This window comes from Lynx rufus, unplaced genomic scaffold (assembly GCF_022079265.1).
Source record: "Lynx rufus isolate CCGP_SWC_20201006 ecotype Redwood Valley unplaced genomic scaffold, mLynRuf1.p SCAF_7, whole genome shotgun sequence".
Classification (NCBI taxonomy): Eukaryota; Metazoa; Chordata; class Mammalia; order Carnivora; family Felidae; genus Lynx; species Lynx rufus.
This window is the reverse complement of record NW_025814889.1, coordinates 20,177,252-20,199,425: the sequence shown is the minus strand read 5'-3', so window position 1 is coordinate 20,199,425 and position 22,174 is coordinate 20,177,252. Positions and strand designations below refer to the sequence as shown.

Sequence of the window (22,174 nt, the reverse complement as noted above, 5' to 3'; positions counted from 1 at the left end):
TCACAAAACAACTAACGATTACTCAAGAATAAGACACCATTAAGAGAAGCCCAGAATGTGGGGGTGAGGCTGAAGTACCCTCAGGGACGGAGAGAGTCTGCATCGAAGGTCAGAGAAGCAGCCACGCGCGGGTGGCATCACCCCACGCAAGCACACCCCCCACCCCGCCAGCACAGCACCGCCCCGAGGCCTCCCCCGAGCCTACCGCTCCCCCAGGGTGGAGAGCCCAGGGGGAGCACTCGGCCCCGGCCCCGGCCCCAGCACTGCGGGTCGCTTCATGGAAACGCGTACCCTGGTTCCAACGCACGGGGACTGCGGAGGAATCTGCGGGTCTCGACCACCGGGAATCTGACAGAGAAGCGGGGACACACTTGGAAAACACCCCGCATTTGGATCTTGACAGACGGAGTCCCTACCTGCAGCGCCCGAACAGTCCGAACCAGCATCTCTGCTGTCCGCAGAGCCACGACACCGTGACCTGGGGCCTCGGTGGGGTGCCGGTCCGCCCACCCTCCGGCAATGGAGCTATCGCACAACTCCAGCCACTGCTGAGCGTGGCAGGTCTCTCCTCTGGTCGGGAGAGGCTGGGAACACCGGGAAGAGCAACTGGAGCCCAGGCAGGAGCGCGCCTTCACAGGCCCGCCCACTGCTAATTACGACTCCCAGTCACCTGGCCAGAGGGCCCGGAAGCTGTGTAGGAAATGCCGGAAGCCGTGTAGGAAATCCTACAGGCAGAGCTGATCATCTGCAGGGCAGAGGGTGGCCCCGTTCAGCCAGGGAACGTGGGGAGCGGGCAGGCTTGGAGTCAAGACCACAAAGAGCCTTGACGAGCCTGAAGTCCATCCCCTGACTCTGCCCAGGCAGGGGAGCGAATTCTCAGCCCCACCTGTGGCCCAGAGTAGCTCCTGGCCCTTCCCAGCTGTGGGGAACACCTGGGAGGGGGCCTGGGACCCGCAGTCCAGTCCTGCCCAGGCAGGGGAGCTAATTCATAGGCCCGCCCGGACCGAAGTACAGCCCCAGGCCCCCACCTGAACAGAGACCCTGGTCAGAACACCTGCAAAGCTGCATAGCACAGCAACACTCCATTCGGCCAGAGAACTTGGGGCAGGAGATGGCTTGAGTCAAGACCAGGGGTCCTGCCGGTCTTGGAGCCAGGTCTCCCACCCTACCCAGGTGGGGAGACTCACTGGTTGCCTTGCCCATTGCTGAACACAGCCTGCACACTGCCCAACCAGGGAGCCTAACCAGAGTGCACAGCCCTACTCCCGGTGTGGCCCCTGAATATGAGGGCACAGCCTGTGGTTTCCCCGCCCACTGGGCAAAACCAGTAGCCCTGTCTGGCCAGAGAATTCAGGGCCTAATCTTGCCTGATCAGGTTCCCCAGTGATCATGCGGGCCGTGGGGTCCATTCTGCTGCCCTGTGAGGGCAGGGAAGCTAACTCAGAGCCCCACCGACTACTGAGCATAGCACCCAGTCCTGACTGTCTAGGAAGCCGAACCAAAGAACCCAGGCAACAGTGGAGCCCATCCTCCAGCATCCCCCACCCCTCACTCAGACCTAAGGCAACGGCCTCACCCAAAAATGACCCCACCCCGCCCGGTAGCAGGGCCCACAGCTGGACATTCCCAGCAGACACATTCAGAAATCCAAAGTAAGCTGACTGATGAACGGTCTCTGCCTAAGCAAACCTACAAAACCTGGGAAAAGAAGACTACTTACTCATATGCATAGATACCAGTATAAAAAATGAACGATCACAAAACTCAGGAAACCATGAGGCTACCAAAGTAAACTAATAAAACTTTAATGACTGACCCTAAAAAAATAGAGATCTATGATCTGTCAAAGAATTCAGAATAATACCCAAACTTTAGTCAACTACAAGAAACACAGACACCAAATGAAATTAGGAAAACAACGCATGAACAATATGAAAAGTTCAACAAAGAAACTATTAAAAAACATTGGGGTGCCTGGGTGGCTCATTCGGTTAAGTGTCCGACTTCGGCTCAGGTCATGATCTCATGGTTCATGAGTTTGAGCCCCACATCAGGCTCTCTGCTGTCAGCTCAGCGCCTGGGGCCTGCTTTGGATTCTGTGTCTCCTCGCTCTCTGCCCCTCTCCCACTCGCACTCGGTCTCTCTCTCAAAAATAAAAACATTTAAAAAATTTGTTTTTAAATAAAAAATAAAAAATAACAACATCAACAGGGGCACCTGGGTGGCTCAGTCGGGTAAATGTTCCACTTCAGCTCAAGTCATGATCTCGTGGTTCGTGGGTTGTAGCCCTGTGTCGGGCTCCATGCTGACAGCTCAGAGCCCAGAGCCTGCTTCAGCTTCTGTGTCTCCCTCTCTCTCTCTGCCCCTCCCCTGCTTGCACTTTGTCTCTGTCTCTCAAAAATAATAAACATTAAAAAAAAATTTATATAAAAAAAAACATCAACAGAAATCTTAGAGCTTAAAAATATGATGACTGAAGAACTCAATGGAGAGCTTTCAAAAGCAGACTTAACTAAGCAGAAGAAAGTTATCAGTGACCTAGAGGACAGGACATTTGAAATTATTCAGTCAGAGAAACAAAAAGAAAGAGTAAAGAACGCCTATGGGATTTATGGAACACCATCAAAAGAAATAATAATCACAGTATGAGAATTCTGGAAGGAGAAGAGAAAGAGAAAAGGTCAGAAAGTATAATTAAAGCAGTAATGGTAACAACTGAAACTTCCCAAACCTGGGGAGAGAAATGGACATCCAGTTCCATGAGGCCCGAAGGACCCCAAATCGGTTGAACATGAATAGGGCTACACCAAAACACATTATAATTAAATTCTTAGAACTGAAACACAAAGAATTCTGAAAGCAATAAAAGAGGAGAGAGCAATTATACACAGGTAAACTCCCTAAGACCATAGGCAGATTTCTCAAAGGAAACATTTCAGGCCAGGAGGGACTAGGATGACATAGTCAAAATATTAAAATAAATGTCAACCAGGAATTCTATACTCGGTGAAGTTGTCCTTCAGAAATGAAGGAGAGATAGACTCTCCAGAAAAACAAAAAGCTGAGGGAGTGCATCACCACTTGTAAGACCAGCCTTCTTTGAGTGGAATGTAAAAGGACACTAATTAACATCATAGAAACATTAAAAGGTAGTATAAAACTCACTGAAAATGGTAAATATCTAATCAAAGATTCTGTAATATGGGAACAGTGGTGTAAAATTCACTTACAACTGTAGTTGAAAAGTTAAAAAGCAAACAGTAAAAGTAACCATGACTATAATAAACTTATTACTGAATACACAATACAAAAAACATGTAAACTATAACATCAATAACCTAAACTGTATTAAACACAAATGAATTAAATTCTACAAAGTAAGTAAAATGGCTGAATGGACTCAAAAGCAAGTTACAACTACATGCTATTTACAAGACTCACTTCAGCCTTAAAAACACACACACAGACTGAGTGAACAGATGGAAAAAGACCTTTCAAGAAATGATAAGAAAAAAAAAAAAAGAGAAGCTGTACTTTTATCAGACAAGACAGACCTTAAAAATGGTAAAAAGAAATAAAGAAGGTCATTAAATAGTGACAAAGGGGTCAATCCACCAAGTTGATATAACAACTGCAAATATTTATGCATCCAACATCAGACAACCTAAATATATAAAGCAAAAGCTAACAGAGCTAAAAGGAGAAATAAACAGCAGTACAAAAACAATTGGGGACTTTAATATCCCACTCTCAAATCAACACGGAAAAACAATTCAGACAGAATCAATAAGGGAAACAGCAGATTTGAACAACACAATGGAACAAAGGGACCTAACAGACATAAAGAAATTTCTGACAATAGCAGAATACACCTTCGTCTCAAGCACACACACAACATTTTCTAGGACACAAAATATGTTGAGCCACAAAACAAGCCTTGGCAAATTCAACAACACTGATTATCATACCAAGTATCTTTTCCAAACACAGTGGTATGAAACTAGAAAATAACAGGAAAGAAATTGGAAACCTCACAAATAAATGGAAATTATACAACACTTTCCTGAACAACCAATGGTTTGAAAGAGAAATTCAAGAGGAAATTAAAGCAGCTTGAAATAAAAAGGGAAACAAAACATACCAAAACTTATAGGATGTAGCTAAAGCAGTTCTAAGAGGAAAGTTCATAGCAATAAACACCCACATTAGAAAACAAAGATCTCAAATAAACAACCTAACTCTGTGCTTCAAAGAACTAGAAAAAGAAGAACAAACTAAGCCCAAAGTTAGCAGAAGAAAGGAAATAACAAACATTAGGGCAGAAATAAATGACATAGAGAACAGGAAAGTAACAGAAAAAAAATTAACAAAACTAAAAGTTGGTTCTTGGATAAAATTGACAAATTTTTATCTAGACTAACCGAGGAGAAAAGAGAGAAGACCCAATCCAATAAAATTATAAATGAAAAAGAAGACATTATAGTTGACACCACAGAAATACAAAGGATCATAGGAACCTACTATGAACCAACAAACAGGGCAAGAAGAAGAAACAGAAAAATTCTTAGAAACATAAAGCCTACCAACACTGAATTAGGAAGAAATAAAAAAAACCTGAATAGCCCAATTACTGGTAAGATTGACTCGGTAATCAAAAATCTCTCAGCAAAGAAAAAAGCCCAGGGCCAGTTGGCTTCCCTGGTCAATTTTACCAAATATTTAAAGAATTAACAACAATCCTTCTCAAAGTCTTCCCAAAAAATCAAATAGGAAGGGATGCCCCAAACTCATTTTATGAGGCCAGCACTACCCTAATACCAAAGCCAGAAACAACACTACAAAAACAAAACTACAGGCCAATATCCCTGATAAATACAGATGTAAAAATTCTCAATAAAATACTAGCAAACCTAATTCAGCAGCACATTAAAAAGATCACTCCTATGGAAGCCAGTTTGACAATAAATTATATTTAAAAAAAACCAGACCGGGGCCTGGTTGGCTCAGTCAGTTGAGCAGCCGACTTCAGCTCAGGTCATGATCTTGCGGTCCGTGAGATCGAGCCCCACGTCGGGCTCTGTGCTGACAGCTCAGAGCCTGGAGCCTGTTTCAGATTCTGTGTCTCCCTCTCTCTGACCCTTCCCTGTTCATGCTCTGTCTCTCCCTGTCTCAAAAATAAATAAAAACGTGAAAAAAAAATTAAAAAAAAAAAAACCAGACCATTCACCATGATCAAGTGGTGATCATAATCAAGTTCAACATACATCAATGTGATACATCACATTCACACAACGAAAAAAATCAGATCACCATCTCAACAGATGCAGAACAAGCATTTGACAAAATTTAACACCCATTCGTGATTAAGAATTCTTAACCAATTCAGTATAAAAGAAATGTATCTAGGAGCACCTGGGTGGCTCAGTCAGCTGATCATCCTATTTTAGCTCAGGTCATGATCTCATGGTTCATGAGTTCGAGCCCTGTGTTGGGCTCTGTGTAGACAAGCTCAGAGCCTGGAGCCTACTTCAAATTCTGTGTCTCCCTCTCTCTCTGCCCTCCCCTGCTTGTGCTCTCTCTCGCTCTTGAAAGTTAAAAAAAAAAAAAATTTTTTTTTAAATGATTTTTTTTTTTCAACGTTTATTTATTTTTGGGACAGAGAGAGACAGAGCATGAATGGGGGAGGGGCAGAGAGAGAGGGAGACACAGAATCGGAAGCAGGCTCCAGGCTCTGAGCCATCAGCCCAGAGCCTGACACGGGGCTCGAACTCCCGGACCGCGAGATCGTGACCTGGCTGAAGTCGGACGCTTAACCGACTGCGCCACCCAGGCGCCCCAAAAAAAATTTTTTTTAAATAAAAAAAAATTTGAAATGTGGGTGCCTGGGTGGCTCAGTCGGTTGAGCAACTGACTTCAGCTTGGGTCATGATCTCACAGTTTATGGGTTCAAGCCCCACGTCAGGCTCTGTGTGGACAAGCTCGGAGCCTGGAGCCTGCTTCGGATTCTGTGTCTCCTTCTCTCTCTGCCCCTCCCCCACTCACATTCTGTCTCTCTCTCTCTCAAAAATAAACATTTAAAAAATGTTTTAAAAAAAGAAATGTACCTCAATTGAATAAAGGCCGTACATGACAAGCCCACAGCTAAACTCACATTCAATGGCAACAGGTTGAAAGCTTTTCTTCTAAGATTAGGAACACTACAAAGATGCCCACTCTCACCACCCCTATTCAACCTAGTATTGAAAATCCTAGACTCCACCAAAAACAGACCAAATCAATGAATTCAATAAAGTTAAGGATACAAAATTAACACACAAAAATTAGTAGTATTTCTATACAGTAACAATGAATTCTCTGAAAAAGAAATAAAGAAAATGATCCTATTTACAACAGCATCAAAAACAAGGAAATACTTAGGCATAAACTTAATGAAGGAAGTAAAAGATCTCTAACCTGCAAACTACAGTGATGAAAGAAATTGAAGACACAAATAAAGGGAAAGGTATCCCACATTCATGGATTGGAAGAATATTGTTAAAATGTCCTACTACCCAACCACCATATATAGAATCGGTGTAATCCATATCAAGATTCCAATGGCATTTTTTATGGAAGTAGGAAAAAAAAAACAATTCTAAAATCTGTATTTAACCACAAAGGCCCCTGAACAGCCAAAGTAATCTTGAGAAAGAACAAAGTGGGAAGCATCACACTTCCTGATTTCAAGCTACATTATTAAGCCATAGTTATTAAAACAGTCTGATTGGCCTAAAAACAGACACATAGACTAATGGAACAGAACCAAGAGCCCAGAAATAAATCTATGCATGTATGGTCAACTAGTATTTCACAAAGGAGCCAAGAATACTCAATAAAGACAAGACAGTCTCTTCAATAATGCCCAGTGCTGGGGAAACTGGACAGTCGCATGTAAAAGAGTGAAACTGAATGCCTATCTTACACAACTCACAAGAATTAACTTGAAATGAATTAAACACTTAAATGTAAGACTTGAAACTGTAAAACTCCTAGAAGAAAACATAGGGAAAAAAACTCCTGGACATGGGTCTTGGCAATGATTTTTTGGGTATGAAACCCAAAGCACAAGCAACAAAATAAAAAATAAGTATGTGAGACTCTGTCAAATTAAAAAGCTTCTGCACAGCAAAAGAAACCATCAGCAAAATGGAAAGACCTATGAAATGGGATTTGCAAACCACATACCAGATAAGGGGTTAATACCCAAAATATATAAAGAACTCATACCACTCAAAACACGCGCGCGCGCGCGCGCGCGCACACACACACACACACACACACACACACTAAAAACCCAAACAATCCAATTTTAAAAACAGGTAAAGGACCCAAACAGACATTTTTCCAAAGATACACGTGGCCAACAGGTACATAAGAAAGTCCTCAACATCACTAATTAACAGGGAAATTCAAAACAAAACCATAACAAGATATCGCCTCACACCTGTTAGAATGGCCATCATTAAGAAGACAAGAGGTAACAAATGCTGGTGAGGAAATGGAGAACAGGAAACCCTTGTGCACTGCTGGTGGGACTGTAAAATGGTGCAGCCACTGTGAAGAACAGGATGGAGGTTCCTCAAAAGTTAAAAATAGAACCACCATATGTTTCAGCATTCCTACCTTTGGTAACGTATCTAAAGGAAACAAAAACACTATGTCAAAGAGCTTTCTGCACCCCATGTTCACTGAGCATTAGTCACAAAAGCCAAGACATGGAAACAACCCAAGTGTCCACTGACAGGTGAATGGATAAAGAGGCTGTGGTATACACACACACACACTCTCTCTCTCTCTCTCTCTCTCTCTCTCTCTCCGCCCCCCCCACACACACATGGTATGAAATATGTGTATTACACACATATAACATGGAATAGTACTCAACCATAAGGAAGAAGGAAATCCTGCTGTTTGTGACTCATGGATGGAATTTGAGGGCATTATGCTAAGTGAAATAAGCCAGACGGACATAGAGAAATACTGCATGATCTCATACATGCCATCTACAATCTATTAAAAAAGAGCCCAAGAGTGAGAGAGCGATAGACAAACTAACTCATAAAGATCAGATTTGTGGTTACCAGAGGAAGGGGCTTGGATGAGAGAATTGGATGAATGTGGTCAAAAGGTAAAAATGTCCAATTTTTCTAGAATAAATCAGTACCAGGGAGGTACTGCACAGCTCGATGACAGTTAACACTACGGTAGGACCACGTGAAAGTCGTGAAGACAGTAAATACTAAGAGTTCTAATCACAAAGACAAAACTGTTTTCGTTCTCTTATTTTTGTACCTGCAGGAGACGACAGATGGTAACTAAATTTATTGTGGTGATCATTTCACAATACATAGAAGTCAAGTTATTGTACTATATACCTGGAGCTTACCCAGTACTGTATGTCAATTATATCTTAATAAAACTGGGAAAAGGAAATGACACAGAGTTATAAACATTATTAAATTTTATTAACAAAAACTTTGTACATTTTCTTTAATACATGTGGAATTTTACATCTAGGTAAAATAACAACACATTCAAAATTTACCATTTATACAAATTGTTACAGAATAACAACCAGTGGGTTAAATAAGTAAAATAAACCACACCGATTTTTTTAATTATCTACAAAAGATTTGACTTTCTTTAAAATTCCCCTGAACATATAAAAATAAATTAATTTTACTTTTCAATTAAATCTACCAATTAGAAATATTACAAATCAAAATATCAATGTTATGAATTTTTCACAATACAAAACAGATTCACAAAACCTTATTTACAGAAATGAGGTAAGAACTGTGCAATGTTTAACCAAGAGACATATTGCAGAATTAACATGTTCTTCCAGCTAAGTACACAGTGGAGGTCTAATTACAGCTGGGTCTTTTCCACTAATAATTCACACATTTGAGAACAGTTCAGTGATTACATCCCCAATTGTTTAATTTCTACTCTGCCATACCGTCACCCCAGGGGCGTGGCTACCCCAAGTGTAAGGACTGTAAATACAGATTTCACCTGTTTCAGGAACTGCAGTTGTTCGGTCTGTTTGAAATCACTGTCAGTAAACGGGAAGTTGTTTAAATTAACAACAACAAAAAAAAAACAAAGTAAAAAAAATAAACTAAAAACCTTACCAAATCCACTCATTTTTCTTGTGACTCATTAGTGGATAAACACCCAGGTAATAGTTTTGCCTGAGCTATCTACAGTGGCATAGAAAGTTTTCAATCAAGGCAGAAGCACGGGGAAGGCTGCTGTGCGGCACCGACTGCTCCCACTACTCACAGGACTGACGACGCTGCAGGCTCGGCTGTCCAGAGCCGTTTCAACACAACGGAGGTACGAACAGGCACTTGATTCAGGCCAAACCCTGCCAGCAGTTTCCAGAGTGGCCCCTCTTTCTGAAAGAAATCTTTCACTTTGAATTGATCTGGTTCCCCCAGCAGCCTTAGAACTCACTTAACTCAAAATATGAGTAGTTAACTTTAAAACACGAGTAGGTCTAAGCACTTTAAAAAAAAAAAAAAAGTGTTTAGCAAAAGAAAATTACCTTTAGCAGAAGCAGACATTACCAGCCTAACTTGATTACCAAAATTGGCCAAATCCCATCATAAAGAAAATTTTTAGAACAAAGATTGCCAAGTCCCAGTTGATGACCTATTAATTTGCAATATTTAACCAATAAAACTCCAATAGAAGAAATTGGGACAGTTCCTTAAAATCTGTCTTAAGATCGGACTCACAGAGCAAGCATACTGTAACCCAAACAAAAGACTGTATTTCATATTCCAACTTGTACAACAAAATCAAAGTTTATAATGGAACACGTCTTTAGTTTTGCTGTTCATCTCTCCAATTTATAACAAAATGAGTTGTGCACCAACTATATTAAATTTCTCTTAGGTTGATAAATTCATTGCATGTAAATTATTTCATTGACAAAAGTTAGTTATTAAATTTTTTTCTCAAAGTTCAAAAAAATCTGGGTTGAGGGATGGGGGGCATGGAAATTCCATTTCAGTGCAACAAAGCAACAAGAAAATTAACCAAAGCCTTACAAGAATGTCCTTGTGGCAATTAATCCTTAGCTGTGCAGTTCATTTCTTGTCGCATTTCTTCATAGGTGTAGGAGGGCTGCAATGGCAGCCAGATCAAGTGCTAGAGCAGCAGGAGAGGCAATTTCTAGAGGTTTCTCAAGTGTCAACTTTTCTCTTGAGTGACAGGCCCAGTTTTATCACTAAGTCTCTGCAGTTAAACAAAATCAAAGGCATTAGCTAAACGAATTTGTGGCCCACACTTGAGGTAACCTTCTCTTAAACTGGAATTAAAACTGAGATAAATGGTGGTACATATGGTTATTCCAATTTTCTACAAGTTGGCATGACTACTTCTCTGCACAATATAAAGACATGAAATTTACTGATAAACATTATTGGCTGCTTTATATTAACTTCAGCAGGGCACAAAGACAGAAGTGCCCACCTGAAGGTCAGAAGTAGAGAACGGATGTAAATATCATCCCCCAAATTGACTTTTTCCACAAAAGTAGTAACATGGTGTTGTAGAAAATGAACTAAGAAAGTCATAGTTCTGATCCCACATGTCCTATTTGTCCCTTAAGCTTTAATCTCTTTGAGTCTCCTTTTTACTATCTATAAAAAAATTTTAAAGTCTTCAAAGACTGAAATCACATATACTATTGTATCTAACGGAGATAACATTATAACACAGAGTAGGGTACTCAGAAATATTATTTCCCAGCCTTGCTTTTCTCCCATTAGGTCATACTGCTTATTTTCCTTATTTACTATTGTGGTTTTCCATTATTTTAAAACCAAAAGCTTTTCCATTAAAATTTGCATTCCATTAGAAAATGCATCCCAGTACAACTCAGGAAAGGGCAGCTTATAAATCCACGCGCACCTCGTTTTGTTGCGCTTCGCTTTATTGCGCCCCCCCTCAAACTGAAGGTCTGTGGCAACCTTGTGTCAACCAAGTCTGTTGCTGCTATTTTCCAACAGCATTTGCTCAATTCGTATCTCTATGCCACATTTTAGTAATTCTTGCAGTATTTCAAACTTTCTCATTATTATTATAATCGTCATGGGGGTCTGTGATCAGTGATTACAACTTGCCGAAAGCTCAGATGATAGCACTTTTTCAGCAATGAAAAGCAGTTTCGATTTAAGGTATGTACTTTGTTCTCTTAGACATAATGCTGCCGCACACTTAACAGACTACGGTATAGTGTAATTTTTATATGCCCTGGGAGCAAAACAATTCATTTGTCTCGCTTTGTTATTGTTACAGTATTTGCTTTGTTGCAGTGGTTAACAGTGGCACTGAACTCCCACTACCTTCAGGGTAAACCCGTAATTTGCTTTTTTAACACAAGAAAAAATTGAGAAAGGAGAAAAACGGTGTAAGAAGTTCCTACATGAATACAGAATCACTGAAATTTCCCACGTCTGGGAAACACTGGATAGGTGACTAGGTTTGTGATAATGACAGTATTCACCATCAGGAAGTCAGAGAAACAGTGGGGCAAAGGCACCGAAGAGTTGATGACAACCAATAAACCTGTATTTTGAACCAACTCTTGTTCACTAAAGACAAACTAAAGCTTCTGAGGACGAACAGCACAGTAAACAGCAAGCTTTCAAAGTGACAGAAAAGAGCAAACATGGTGACTTTCCACACCGTTATCTGCCAAGTGTCCCACCGCATTGTTTCCCTTCTTCCTTTTCCTGACGTCCAGTCTCCATTCTCTATCCCAATATCCTTCCTCTAACACGGCTCTGCCCTGAACTCAAATTTAGGGGAAACATTTATACTCCAGTAAAGTAGACCTGATTGAAGGGGGGAATTAATAGAAAGAAACAGCCTCAAAATGTGTGCTGCTATATGGACAGTACACTGTCCCTGCATTTATTTTTAATTTATCTTCACGTGTACGGTGAAAGGGTAAGATGCTGTCAGTTAAAGGAAATTAATAAAAAATTTAAATTCCATTACAAATGTGATTATGATTTACTTTCTTTTTAAAATTCATCTGGCAGAGTAACTGGAGTGCCCTAAAATTTATGTATTAATCTTATTATAAATATAGTTCAGTTTTAGAAAGTACTTTAAAGCAAAATAAAAATATTCCAAAATTATCTAGACTGGTTTTATAATTACAGATTAGACAGAGATCCTCAAAAAACCCCAACTATTAACTTTTGAATGGACTGTCCCATACCACTTACTACATAGCTAAAATACATTTTCATTTTCAAATTGCTAAATTATAAAACGTCCTTCAAACCATATGCACAAATTTAAACCAATATACTCAGGGGACATAGAAACTGGCTTGGGTCCTTCATGCTTACACTGGCCAGCTGCTGAAACAACTGGTTTTAAGATGAAATTATCAGGGGAATAATACATCTAAAAAACAGTAAGAGAGGAAAACTAGAGACAGTCATCTCTGATTAATCAATACAATTCTTTCCCTAATTCCACGAGACAGGATAAAGCAAAGACACTTACCGTTACTTTCTGACTTGCACCGTCGCCGTGGATGGTGAGGAAGGGGTTGGTGGTCGCGGGGTGAAGCGGCGGCGCCTGGGTGCCCGCGAGCAGGTTGTTGATCGGTATTTGCGTGGGCCCAGGCATCTGGAGCTGCTGTAGCTCAGGCTGGTGGTGCTGCTGGTGGTGGTGCTGTTGCATCAACTGATACAGGAGGGCCTGATGTTGTTCCTTAGGGAAGAACATGTGCGACAAGATGAGTTCCCAGGCACAGAATTCAGCAGGCAGTGAAGCCTGACTTTCTGTTTTCTTCTTTACATTAGATAATACTAGATATTTAAATAGAGGTCACATTCATACTACTAAGAAAGAAAACGAGTATCTCATCCAGAAAAATACACTGCACTAGGTAATAACCATCTGCTATAAAATGTCTGTATTATTAGTGAATGGCGTATTTTCAAAACAGGGCAAACCAATATAGGAGATCTCTATTCAAATTAGGTTATCCATGATAATGAAGGGCAGCAGCAGCCTAGAAGTCACAAGTTATCTGGATCTGACTTCAGAAGGTGGGCCATTCTCATTCTCAATTCTGGGAACCTAAAGACACTTTCCAATTTCTCATTCACGTCAACAGAGAGTGCTCTCTTGCTGTAGTTATGAGACTATTCTTTGCAGCAAATATGTATTTTATTTCTTGAGTGTTTTACTATGTGCCAGCCAATGTTTTGAGACATATCAGTGGGGGGGAAAAATCTCTGCCCTCTGTGTCTCAGCCTGGTGGGGGGAAGAGGGAGAGACAAACAAAAATGTTACCATGTGATTATTGGTAAGGATCCAGGTAAACAGAAGGGTAAGACAGTACAGCAGGGGTGAAAGTCTGAAACACATTGGTCAGGGCAGTTCGCACTTAGACAAGGACTTGGGAGGCAAGGAGGGAATTCGCTACGTGGGTATGGGGGAAGGGAGGGGACTTCTAGGCCGATGAAGCAGCCAGTGCTAAGGGGCGATGTGGGGGTATACCCAGTGTGATCAGGGAACAGCCAGGAGCCCGGGGGCAGGCAAGAGACAAGTGCTCGAGTAGGACACGTGAGAAATGTGGGCCTCACGGTGGTAGGCCGTGAACACTCTGGCTTCTGCTCAGAGGAATAAGGGAAGCCGAGGAGGGATGCAGTCTGACTTGGGACTTCTTGATGGATTCAATGTGAGGCATCAGACAGGAATGAAGGATGACTGCAAGGTTTTTGGCTTGAGCAACTACAAGTACAGTGCTGGCTTTGGCTAAGGTAGGCAAAACTACGGGTGGAGCAGGTTTGTAATAGATCAGCAGTGCAGTGTTGGACGTGTTATGCTTGAAATGTCCGTTAAAATACCCAAGTGGAGATCTCAAATAAGCAGCTGGATACAGGAGTCTGAAATTCCAGAGAGGGGCCTGGGCTGACGAGGGAACATCCACACATATTTCAAGCTGGAATGGAGGATGGGATTTAAGTTCTTTGACTGGAGGAGGAGATCACTGAAATCTAGGATACTCTAAAACTGAGAGGCTGAGGTGGAGAGGAGGAGGACCCAGGAAAGAGGCTAAAAAGGAATGAATGGTTAGGTAGGAAGAACACCAAGATAATGTGGTATCCTGAAGGCTAAGGGAAGAAAGCGTTGCAAGGAGGAGGGAGTGATCAACTCTGTCAAATGCTGTTGCCAGATCAAGTAGGAAGAAGAACGACAACTGTCCACTGGACTTGGCAGTACGAAGGCCATTCTGGCAAGCAGAAAACGGGGCAGCAGTTGGTGGGGCTGGGGAATGGCCAAGCAAGAGTTTTTCTTAAAATGAGAGAAGTAAGTATGCCTTAAAATAAAACGTGATGCCTGTAAATGAACAAATGTCACCCCACAACCTTGGCCGACAAAGAAAAGGTAGAGTTTAAACCACTTCGGTTCTCGTGGCCTCTAAGCACGAGGCTATGCTAAAACCTCCTAATCAACCATGTTCTAGAAATGAGACTATTATAATCTTGATTAACAGGAAGAACCCCCAATAAACTGAATTTTAGTACTTCACATTAAGATGAGAAAGAGATAAGAAAACAAGGCCACAATTTAGTGCAACCATTAAAGAAGAATTTATATACGATCTCTCTTTTTACCACCGTAAGAACAGTAACAGTGAAAATGATGATCCAGAATCAAAACAAGTATTTTCAATATATTTTTGACTAAAGCAAAAAGTGGGTAGATACATTTTATTTTCAAAGATTTTAATTTTTTTAAGAAGATTTAAAAATATGTTTTTAAGTTTATTTATTTTGAGATAGAGTGTGCATGAGCAAGTGGGGGAGGGGCAGAGAGTGAGAGGGGGAGAGAGAGAATCCCAAGCAGGCTCTGCACTGTCAGTGCAGAGCCCAATGCAGGGCTCAAACCCAGGAACTAGGAGATCATGACCTGAGCCGAAGTCAGACGCTTAACTGACTGAACCACCCGGGCGCCCCACTTTTTTCTTTTTAAGTAGGCTTCACGCTTAGCACAGAGCCCACAGCGGGGCCTGAACTCACAATTCCAAGATCAAGACCTGAGCTGAGATCAAGGGTCTGACACTTAAGTGACTGAGCCACCCAGGCACCACCCCCACCCCACCCAGGCAGTAGACACATTTTAGAAAAAAATTACAAACAAAGGCTAAAATTCTGAGTTAATTAACCAAGCAGTCCAACTCAATGAAGTACGCTAAGGAAATAGAGCTGGACAGAGTCACTGACCACATCTAACCCCGTCTCGCTTTAAGTTTATGACGGCACAGGGCCAGTCAGAGTGTCCTTGCATGTGAGCCACACACTTCCAATCTTTTTTTTTTCTTTTTTTAAACACTTTGGGTTTTTTTTTGTTTTTTTTTTTTAATTTTTTTTTCAACGTTTTTTATTTATTTTCGGGACAGAGAGAGACAGAGCATGAACAGGGGAGGGGCAGAGAGAGAGGGAGACACAGAATCGGAAACAGGCTCCAGGCTCCGAGCCGTCAGCCCAGAGCCTGACGCGGGGCTCGAACTCACGGACCGCGAGATCGTGACCTGGCTGAAGTCGGACGCTTAACCGACTGCGCCACCCAGGCGCCCCTAAACACTTTGTTTTTAAGTAAATCTCTACACCCAACACGGGGCTCGAACTTACAACCCAAGATCAGCAGTCATATGCTCTACCAACTGAGCCAGCCAGGCACACCTCCCCCCCCCCCCCCCCCGCACATGCGCGCGCGCACGCGCGCACACACACACACACACACACACACACTTCCAATCTTGGTCAATTCTTCCTCTCTTCTTCAAGACACCTATTCCACGTTTACTTCTCACCAAAAGCACAACTGCCAAAAACCTCTAGACAGCCAAATCCAGTGGTCAGTTCTTGTCCTCCCAGAAACATTTTACACAACTTGAGTCTTACCTTTGTTCAGATATTTATATTTCTGCATCCTTTCCTTGGACTCCAGACTCCTACAACTGTCCAGTCCACATCTCACCTGAACATCTAAACACACGTGGCAAACTCGGCCTGCCTGTAACAGAACTTCCGTTTTCTCGGCAAAACCTGCTGCTCCTCCGAGTCTTCCAAATCTCAGGAAGACTCAACACCCAACTGTTTAGGACTCCTCTTTACCTTGAATGTCTGACAAACAAGTCTTGTTGGTTCTATCTTCAAAATACACAATCCCCGACAGTCGCCTGCCCTTACTTACACTGTTCTACGACACCACATCTTGTCTGCGAACTACTCCAACAGCCTCCCTGTTTCTTCTTTTGCCACCATCTCCCCTCCTGACACATACAATCTCCCATGCAACAGCTAAGCCGATCTTTTAAAAATGTGAATTGATATATCACTGTTATTCTGTTCACATCCTCCAATTAATTCTTTAAAATAATCCTCCAAGGAAAAGTGAGGCTATATGCAACAAGACTTTAAAAGTTGAGATACTTACTAAAACGAGGTGATTAGTACACTATATACTATTTTGACACATTTGACAATTTCCACAATAGACAAGCTTAAAAAAACGCGAATGGCTTTTCATCATACTTAACATCTAAATTTCCTGCCCCAGACGGCCAAACAAGGCCCACCTGTGACCTCCTTTCCTCTGCACCAGCCTCTCTCTTATTCTGCAGTCATGCCGGCCTTTCTAGTGTTCACAACATAAACACATGCAGTCTTTCACAAGTGTCTCCCTTCCATTCACCCATGCCCCAAATTCACGCTCCTTCAACTGTTAATTCAGGTCTGTACTCAAAAGTCACATACGCAAAGAGGCAAGACTCTCTTATGTAGAAAGGCCCCCGTCCCACTGTTCCTCTGTCCCCTCATCTTCCTTTATTTTTCTTCTCAGTACCTCACTACCAAAAGCTATACATGTATTTATCGTCCATCTCCACTGTCAGAGCGAAACTCCGTGAAAATACAAAGTCGCCCTCATCACATCACCATGGTCTCCAAGAGGACCACGCTACATGGTCTAGTATTCGTAAATGAATAGGTAATAATGTCGCCACAGGTACCACAGACTATACCAAATGGCAAGACAAACTGTTTTTGGGTGACGCATCCCATAATGCTGTTCACAAAGTGGATAACCTATACCCACACTGAACGCCTATTACAACTTGGGTCACTTGCTCCTAATAAAAATCAAGTATTATCAAAACGCAGAACTTACTGGCGTGAGCTGCTGAGAATTTAACAACTGCTGAAACTGCTGTTGGTGAAGATATATCTGTCTTTGCTGGTCAGAAAGTAATCCTAGTCCTGAGGCACTGAAAAACGATTACAATTCTTACTTTCTACTAGATACCTTTAATGGTTTTTAACATGTAAAATGAAAGACAACTTTACAACTTGACGTTCAATAAGTTAGCAAAGTCAAATTTTTAAACACAACACTTTCTGATCACAAAATCATGCACAAATATCTTATTTCCCTTTCTCTCTGTACACAGATGAACAAGAATTCACATTGTCAAGAAACGTTTTGTTTTCCTTCTTATTATAAACCAAGAAGGCACTAAGTATTTTATGGAATAGAAATTTAAATGTGTTTGTAACATACATGTAATAATTTTTATTTATTTAAGGAGAATTTAACCCATACTAAGTAAGACATATGTAAAACAAAGAAAGAATTTCAACTACTAATTGATTTGACCTAACCTTTTTTTTTAATGGTCCCAATGGTCAGTAAAATTAAGCACCAATCAAAAGGGAGCCAGAAGAAATAGTTTAGTAGTATCCCCTGCAATCCATTTAAAATGATTTATTCCTCAAAAGTATGTTCGATAACAACATGGCTTTAGTCTCCCTATTTTGAAGTCAAATGAAATGCCAGTACAATGAAACAGTTTCACTCACTGGAAATTCAAGATAAATATTTGACCTTCACCGGTACCAAAAGCTTTGATTATAAAATTAGCAAAATTGCATAGCTCAATTTTAAGAAATCAATATTCATATGTGATCTCATTACAATACTGTTTTTCTTCGGAATTTATGATACATGAAGGTATCGTAAGGGGATGAAGGTACAAGGGGAGAGAACACAGATCAAGAATGAAATTTTTCGCACAGATTATATTTCATGCTTTGCTACTAACAGTGATTTCATTTTGTTTTAATCTGAATGACTTAAGTTTCAAAAACAGTTCTCACAATAACACAGTTGGCCTAGAAGTTTGCTGGATTTTAATTTCTTTGACTGCATCTACAAGAAGCACATTAAAACTCCCAATCTAACGCATGGACAGCACTAGTACTGTGTGGCACAGAAAAACCCAAAGTATAATTAAGTGGAGTTTCTTACCTGTTAGTCAGTGTGGCTGGCATTGGATGTGTTGCATTAGGTGGTACAGTGGTGTGGGTGAGGGGGGTAGGGTTCTGTGATATTGTGACAGGGGTCTGAATAACCCCATTTAAAGCTCCTACAATGCCATTAATTGCCAGTTGGTTACCTGGCAAAGCTCCAATTATTCCACCCACTCCAGGCACTGCAGGAATGGTGGATGTTACAGTCTGCATTCCACCAGCCAGTGCCCCCACTGTCACACCATTGACCTGCTGAACTCCGCTAACGCCTGAGCCCGGCTGCGCTGGACTCTGCCCAGCGGGAGGTGGGGTAGAAAGAGCAGAAGAGCTGCTGGTGCTCTGTCCACTGGAGGTCAAGTCCTAATGCAAGAAGGAACAGAAACTTAAGTGCGGAAGAACACAGCAGAACTGTGTAAAATCATTTGAAGCCATTTAATGGGATCTACTATTGTTCATCAGAAAAACACAGAAATGAAACTAACCACACCCAAATTACCTGATTTAACACAGGAAGAGAATTATCAGGTAAAAAGCTGTTTCCCAGATGAGGGCTCTTACTGCTGTTCAAGGAATCAGTAGTAGGAGCTAGAATAATAAAAGACAAAAAGAAACCTATTTACCCTGTTAAATTACATCATGTGTAAGATTAAAGGCTTATCTAAAAAGCTTATCCTGAAGCCCACATTAAAAACACTTAAATATTAAGTCTTGCTATTTCTAATACCAGTTTAAATGGGAAAATCTATACCTCTATTGAAGACCATGGCTTTAAATCAATAGAGATCACTACACATTTAAATAACTATTATCGTTAAATTATGTACTAAAGAAGTCAGAGCAAATTCAAGTCGATCACTTAACAGATTCTTCACGTTCTCTGAGAATAAGCTATCATTCCTCCTCTTAACCATCTTCATGTAACTGGTAACCAGTTATTATTCACTTATTATGAAAAAGATATTGAGAGTCTATCCTACTTTCCCTTAGATACAAAATAAACATTTCACACTTACCATTCTGTGCTGAAAATGCATGCATTTGATGAGATGGGCTAGGATTTGTCGTTATTGTTGGAAAAGGCACTGAGAGCTGTGCATTCAGTAACTGAAGACGTTCTTTTTTGGCTGTCAAGTTTTTAATCTGTTCTTCTAATCTTCGATTTTCAACTTGAAGTTGATGTAATGACTTCAGCATTCCTAAAACTAGCAAACATTTGGATGGCTTTAATAAGGACAAGTTCCCACACACGACTAAGTATTTTACAGACCTAAGTGTCAATAACTTTAGAAATAAGTTAAAATAGGAAAGCGGAAATTCTGTAAAGCACTTTTATATTACTAGGTTTTATTTCTAAATTTCCTTTTATTTCTAAATTTATATGTAGATATAAATTGGGAAATAAATAAATACAGCATAATGTATGTGTGTGTATGTAAGCATAAAGAGATAGTGGGCCTGGATAATACCCTCTGGAAACTTTGTTGCCACGTATCAAAAAAATCCGCCCACCTGGTTCAGGTAATTTCAATTTCTCAAACAAAACTGATAGAACGTTTACGTTTTATTCTCGCCAAAATAAAAACCTAATCACAAAGTCGAAGTGCCTGCCCCAATCTTTCATTCAAATCGTAGTTCAGATGGGAAAGAATCCCTCCAATATCCCTCACCGCAGTCAAGAGCGCAAGTGCGCGCGCGCTGCTCGGTTCCGCTCAGCGAGGGCGAGCCGCCCGGCCTGCTGCTGCTGCACACGTTGCCCAGCAGGGAGCAGTGTGCGCGCACCGCAGCCCACATCCCAACTCCCACAGGAAGGCGTGTGCTGTCTGTAAACGAGGCCGTTTCCATCCGGCCTCGTCACCTCAAATACAGTTTCGATTCCTTCCACAACTCGGACGTCTCAACTGACAACACAGAGTAGTTATGCCAGGGTGATGGACGCTTTAAAAGTTCTATGTACGTATTAAAAGTTGTATTTGTTTAACATGCCCTCAGGGCCTTCCGAAGACACAACTGTACTGGTACAGCCGTCTGTGGTCATTTCCCAAGGATTTAACTTTTATCCCTCCTCTTCAAAATCCCACAAAGAAGCCCTTAGTGTACCCAAATGAGATGCAATAAGACTAAGCTAAACCTGTCCTCCAGCTATCATGTTTAAAGGATTATCCCGGCATGAATTTCCTCACAATTAGCATTTTTTGTCAAGGCACCATTCACAAAAAAAAAAAACAAAAAACAAAAAAAACCCCACAATTTATGGCACTTGTCTACTAACAAGAAGCAAAATGTTTTGTTTTAATATAATAAACTAGCAAAAGTTTATATCCCCAAATGATAAAAAACCATCTATTTTTTTCCCCCCAAAATATATATCCTTAACACTATCCCAGCTTCTCCAGCTACCTACCACTTACAGGAACTTTGCTTTTTTGGCTTTTTTCACCTATGGCCCTCCATAATACTTAACACTGGAAATACTAAATATGGATATAAAGATATATATATAGGCATCGATATAGATGATATAGATATATGATACAACTTAATAAGTGAATGATATTTAATGAATGAAAATTGTATGTAATTTAGTAATCGTTATTCTTGCTCATCTAAATTGTAAAATTAGGAAGACAGCTTGCCATACTTGACTATATGCATTTTTAAAAATGAATTCTCTAGAGGTAAGCAAGTTTTCTTCCAACAAGTGAAGAGAAGATGTAACTCACGTGTTTTAGTAAAATGTGAAAACTGGTAAGAACAAAGTACCAACGTGAAACTAATTCAAAAGAGTAATAATAACCACTCAACAGATAAGTGCTTACTATGAGCTAGGCAATGTTCTTCACATTTTTTATGCCATTTAATCCTCAAAACAACACTATGATATAGGTACATTATTATTCCCATTCTACAAATGGGAGATTAAAGCATACTGACATCAAGAAATTTGCCCAAGATCATATTGTTAAGAACAGGTAAAGTGAAGTCCAGTAGTAAAACTGCAGAATCCCTATTAAACCACCACTCTATACTTTCTCACCATATTACAGAAAACATATTTCATAATTTCACTGCTACTCCTGATGAAGTGTGTCTGTTACATCCATCCATCTGTCTGTCCATCTATCTTTCTGTAAAGACATGAAAAGAATACTTACTGTCACTAGGAGTACCCTGTTCTAATAAAAACTGCTGTCCTTCACTCCACTGCCTCTCCAAAAGCTGTTCTATGCTGGCTGCTACTGGAGGCAGATTTTCCAAACTGCTGTTGACTGGTTGATCATAGCGAATCTGTAAGCTGCTTACAGGAGATCTGTTGAAAATATTAACTCTCAGGTTAAACAGAAAGAGAGTGCATTTACGCTTCTTACCTTATGCTGGCCCGTTTCCCGTACAAGTTTTCTAACTCTAGGCTGCCTATGCTGGAAGAATGATAAAACCATTATCCACCCTAAAATTGAGTAATTACCATTCTTCCTCCCCAAATTATAAAAATCGCAGGAATAGCTGGCTAGACTCAGTAATTAAAAACCACTAGAACACATAAACACAACACCAATAATCTCTGAAATAAGCTGTAAAAGAACTTGATACAGCCTTAGACAAAGGAGGGAAAGATAGTATTAGAAAACTTTAAAATAATTAGCCAGAAAAGAAGAGTTCCACAATTCTGCTTTAATATGCAAAACACCAGAGGAACACTGTACAATTATAATAATGTAGAAAGCATTTTAATACACAATCAACAGAATCTCAAGTATCAGTAAAAAGATGATTTTGAA

The 22,174-nt window shown here is 40.7% G+C and overlaps 1 protein-coding gene across 10 annotated transcripts in view; it reads right to left on the bottom strand.

The window, feature by feature from the left end:
• Window positions 1–8,482: 8,482 nt before the first annotated feature.
• MLLT10 (MLLT10 histone lysine methyltransferase DOT1L cofactor) overlaps window positions 8,483–22,174 on the bottom strand; it is a 240,055-nt gene continuing 226,363 nt past the window's right edge. For 9 of the 10 annotated variants that reach the window (XM_047066600.1, XM_047066599.1, XM_047066598.1 and 6 more), the window contains 7 exons: window positions 21,551–21,705; window positions 19,412–19,600; window positions 18,895–18,983; window positions 18,397–18,758; window positions 17,260–17,356; window positions 12,577–12,786; window positions 8,483–10,287 (listed from right to left, as the gene is read on the bottom strand). In XM_047066600.1, coding sequence (XP_046922556.1) covers window positions 10,243–10,287; window positions 12,577–12,786; window positions 17,260–17,356; window positions 18,397–18,758; window positions 18,895–18,983; window positions 19,412–19,600; window positions 21,551–21,705 — 1,147 coding nt within the window. In that variant the 3' untranslated portion in view covers window positions 8,483–10,242. Of the gene's footprint in view, window positions 10,288–12,576; window positions 12,787–17,259; window positions 17,357–18,396; window positions 18,759–18,894; window positions 18,984–19,411; window positions 19,601–21,550; window positions 21,706–22,174 lie in introns of those variants that run through there. The other variant, XM_047066604.1, reaches the window with a different exon arrangement.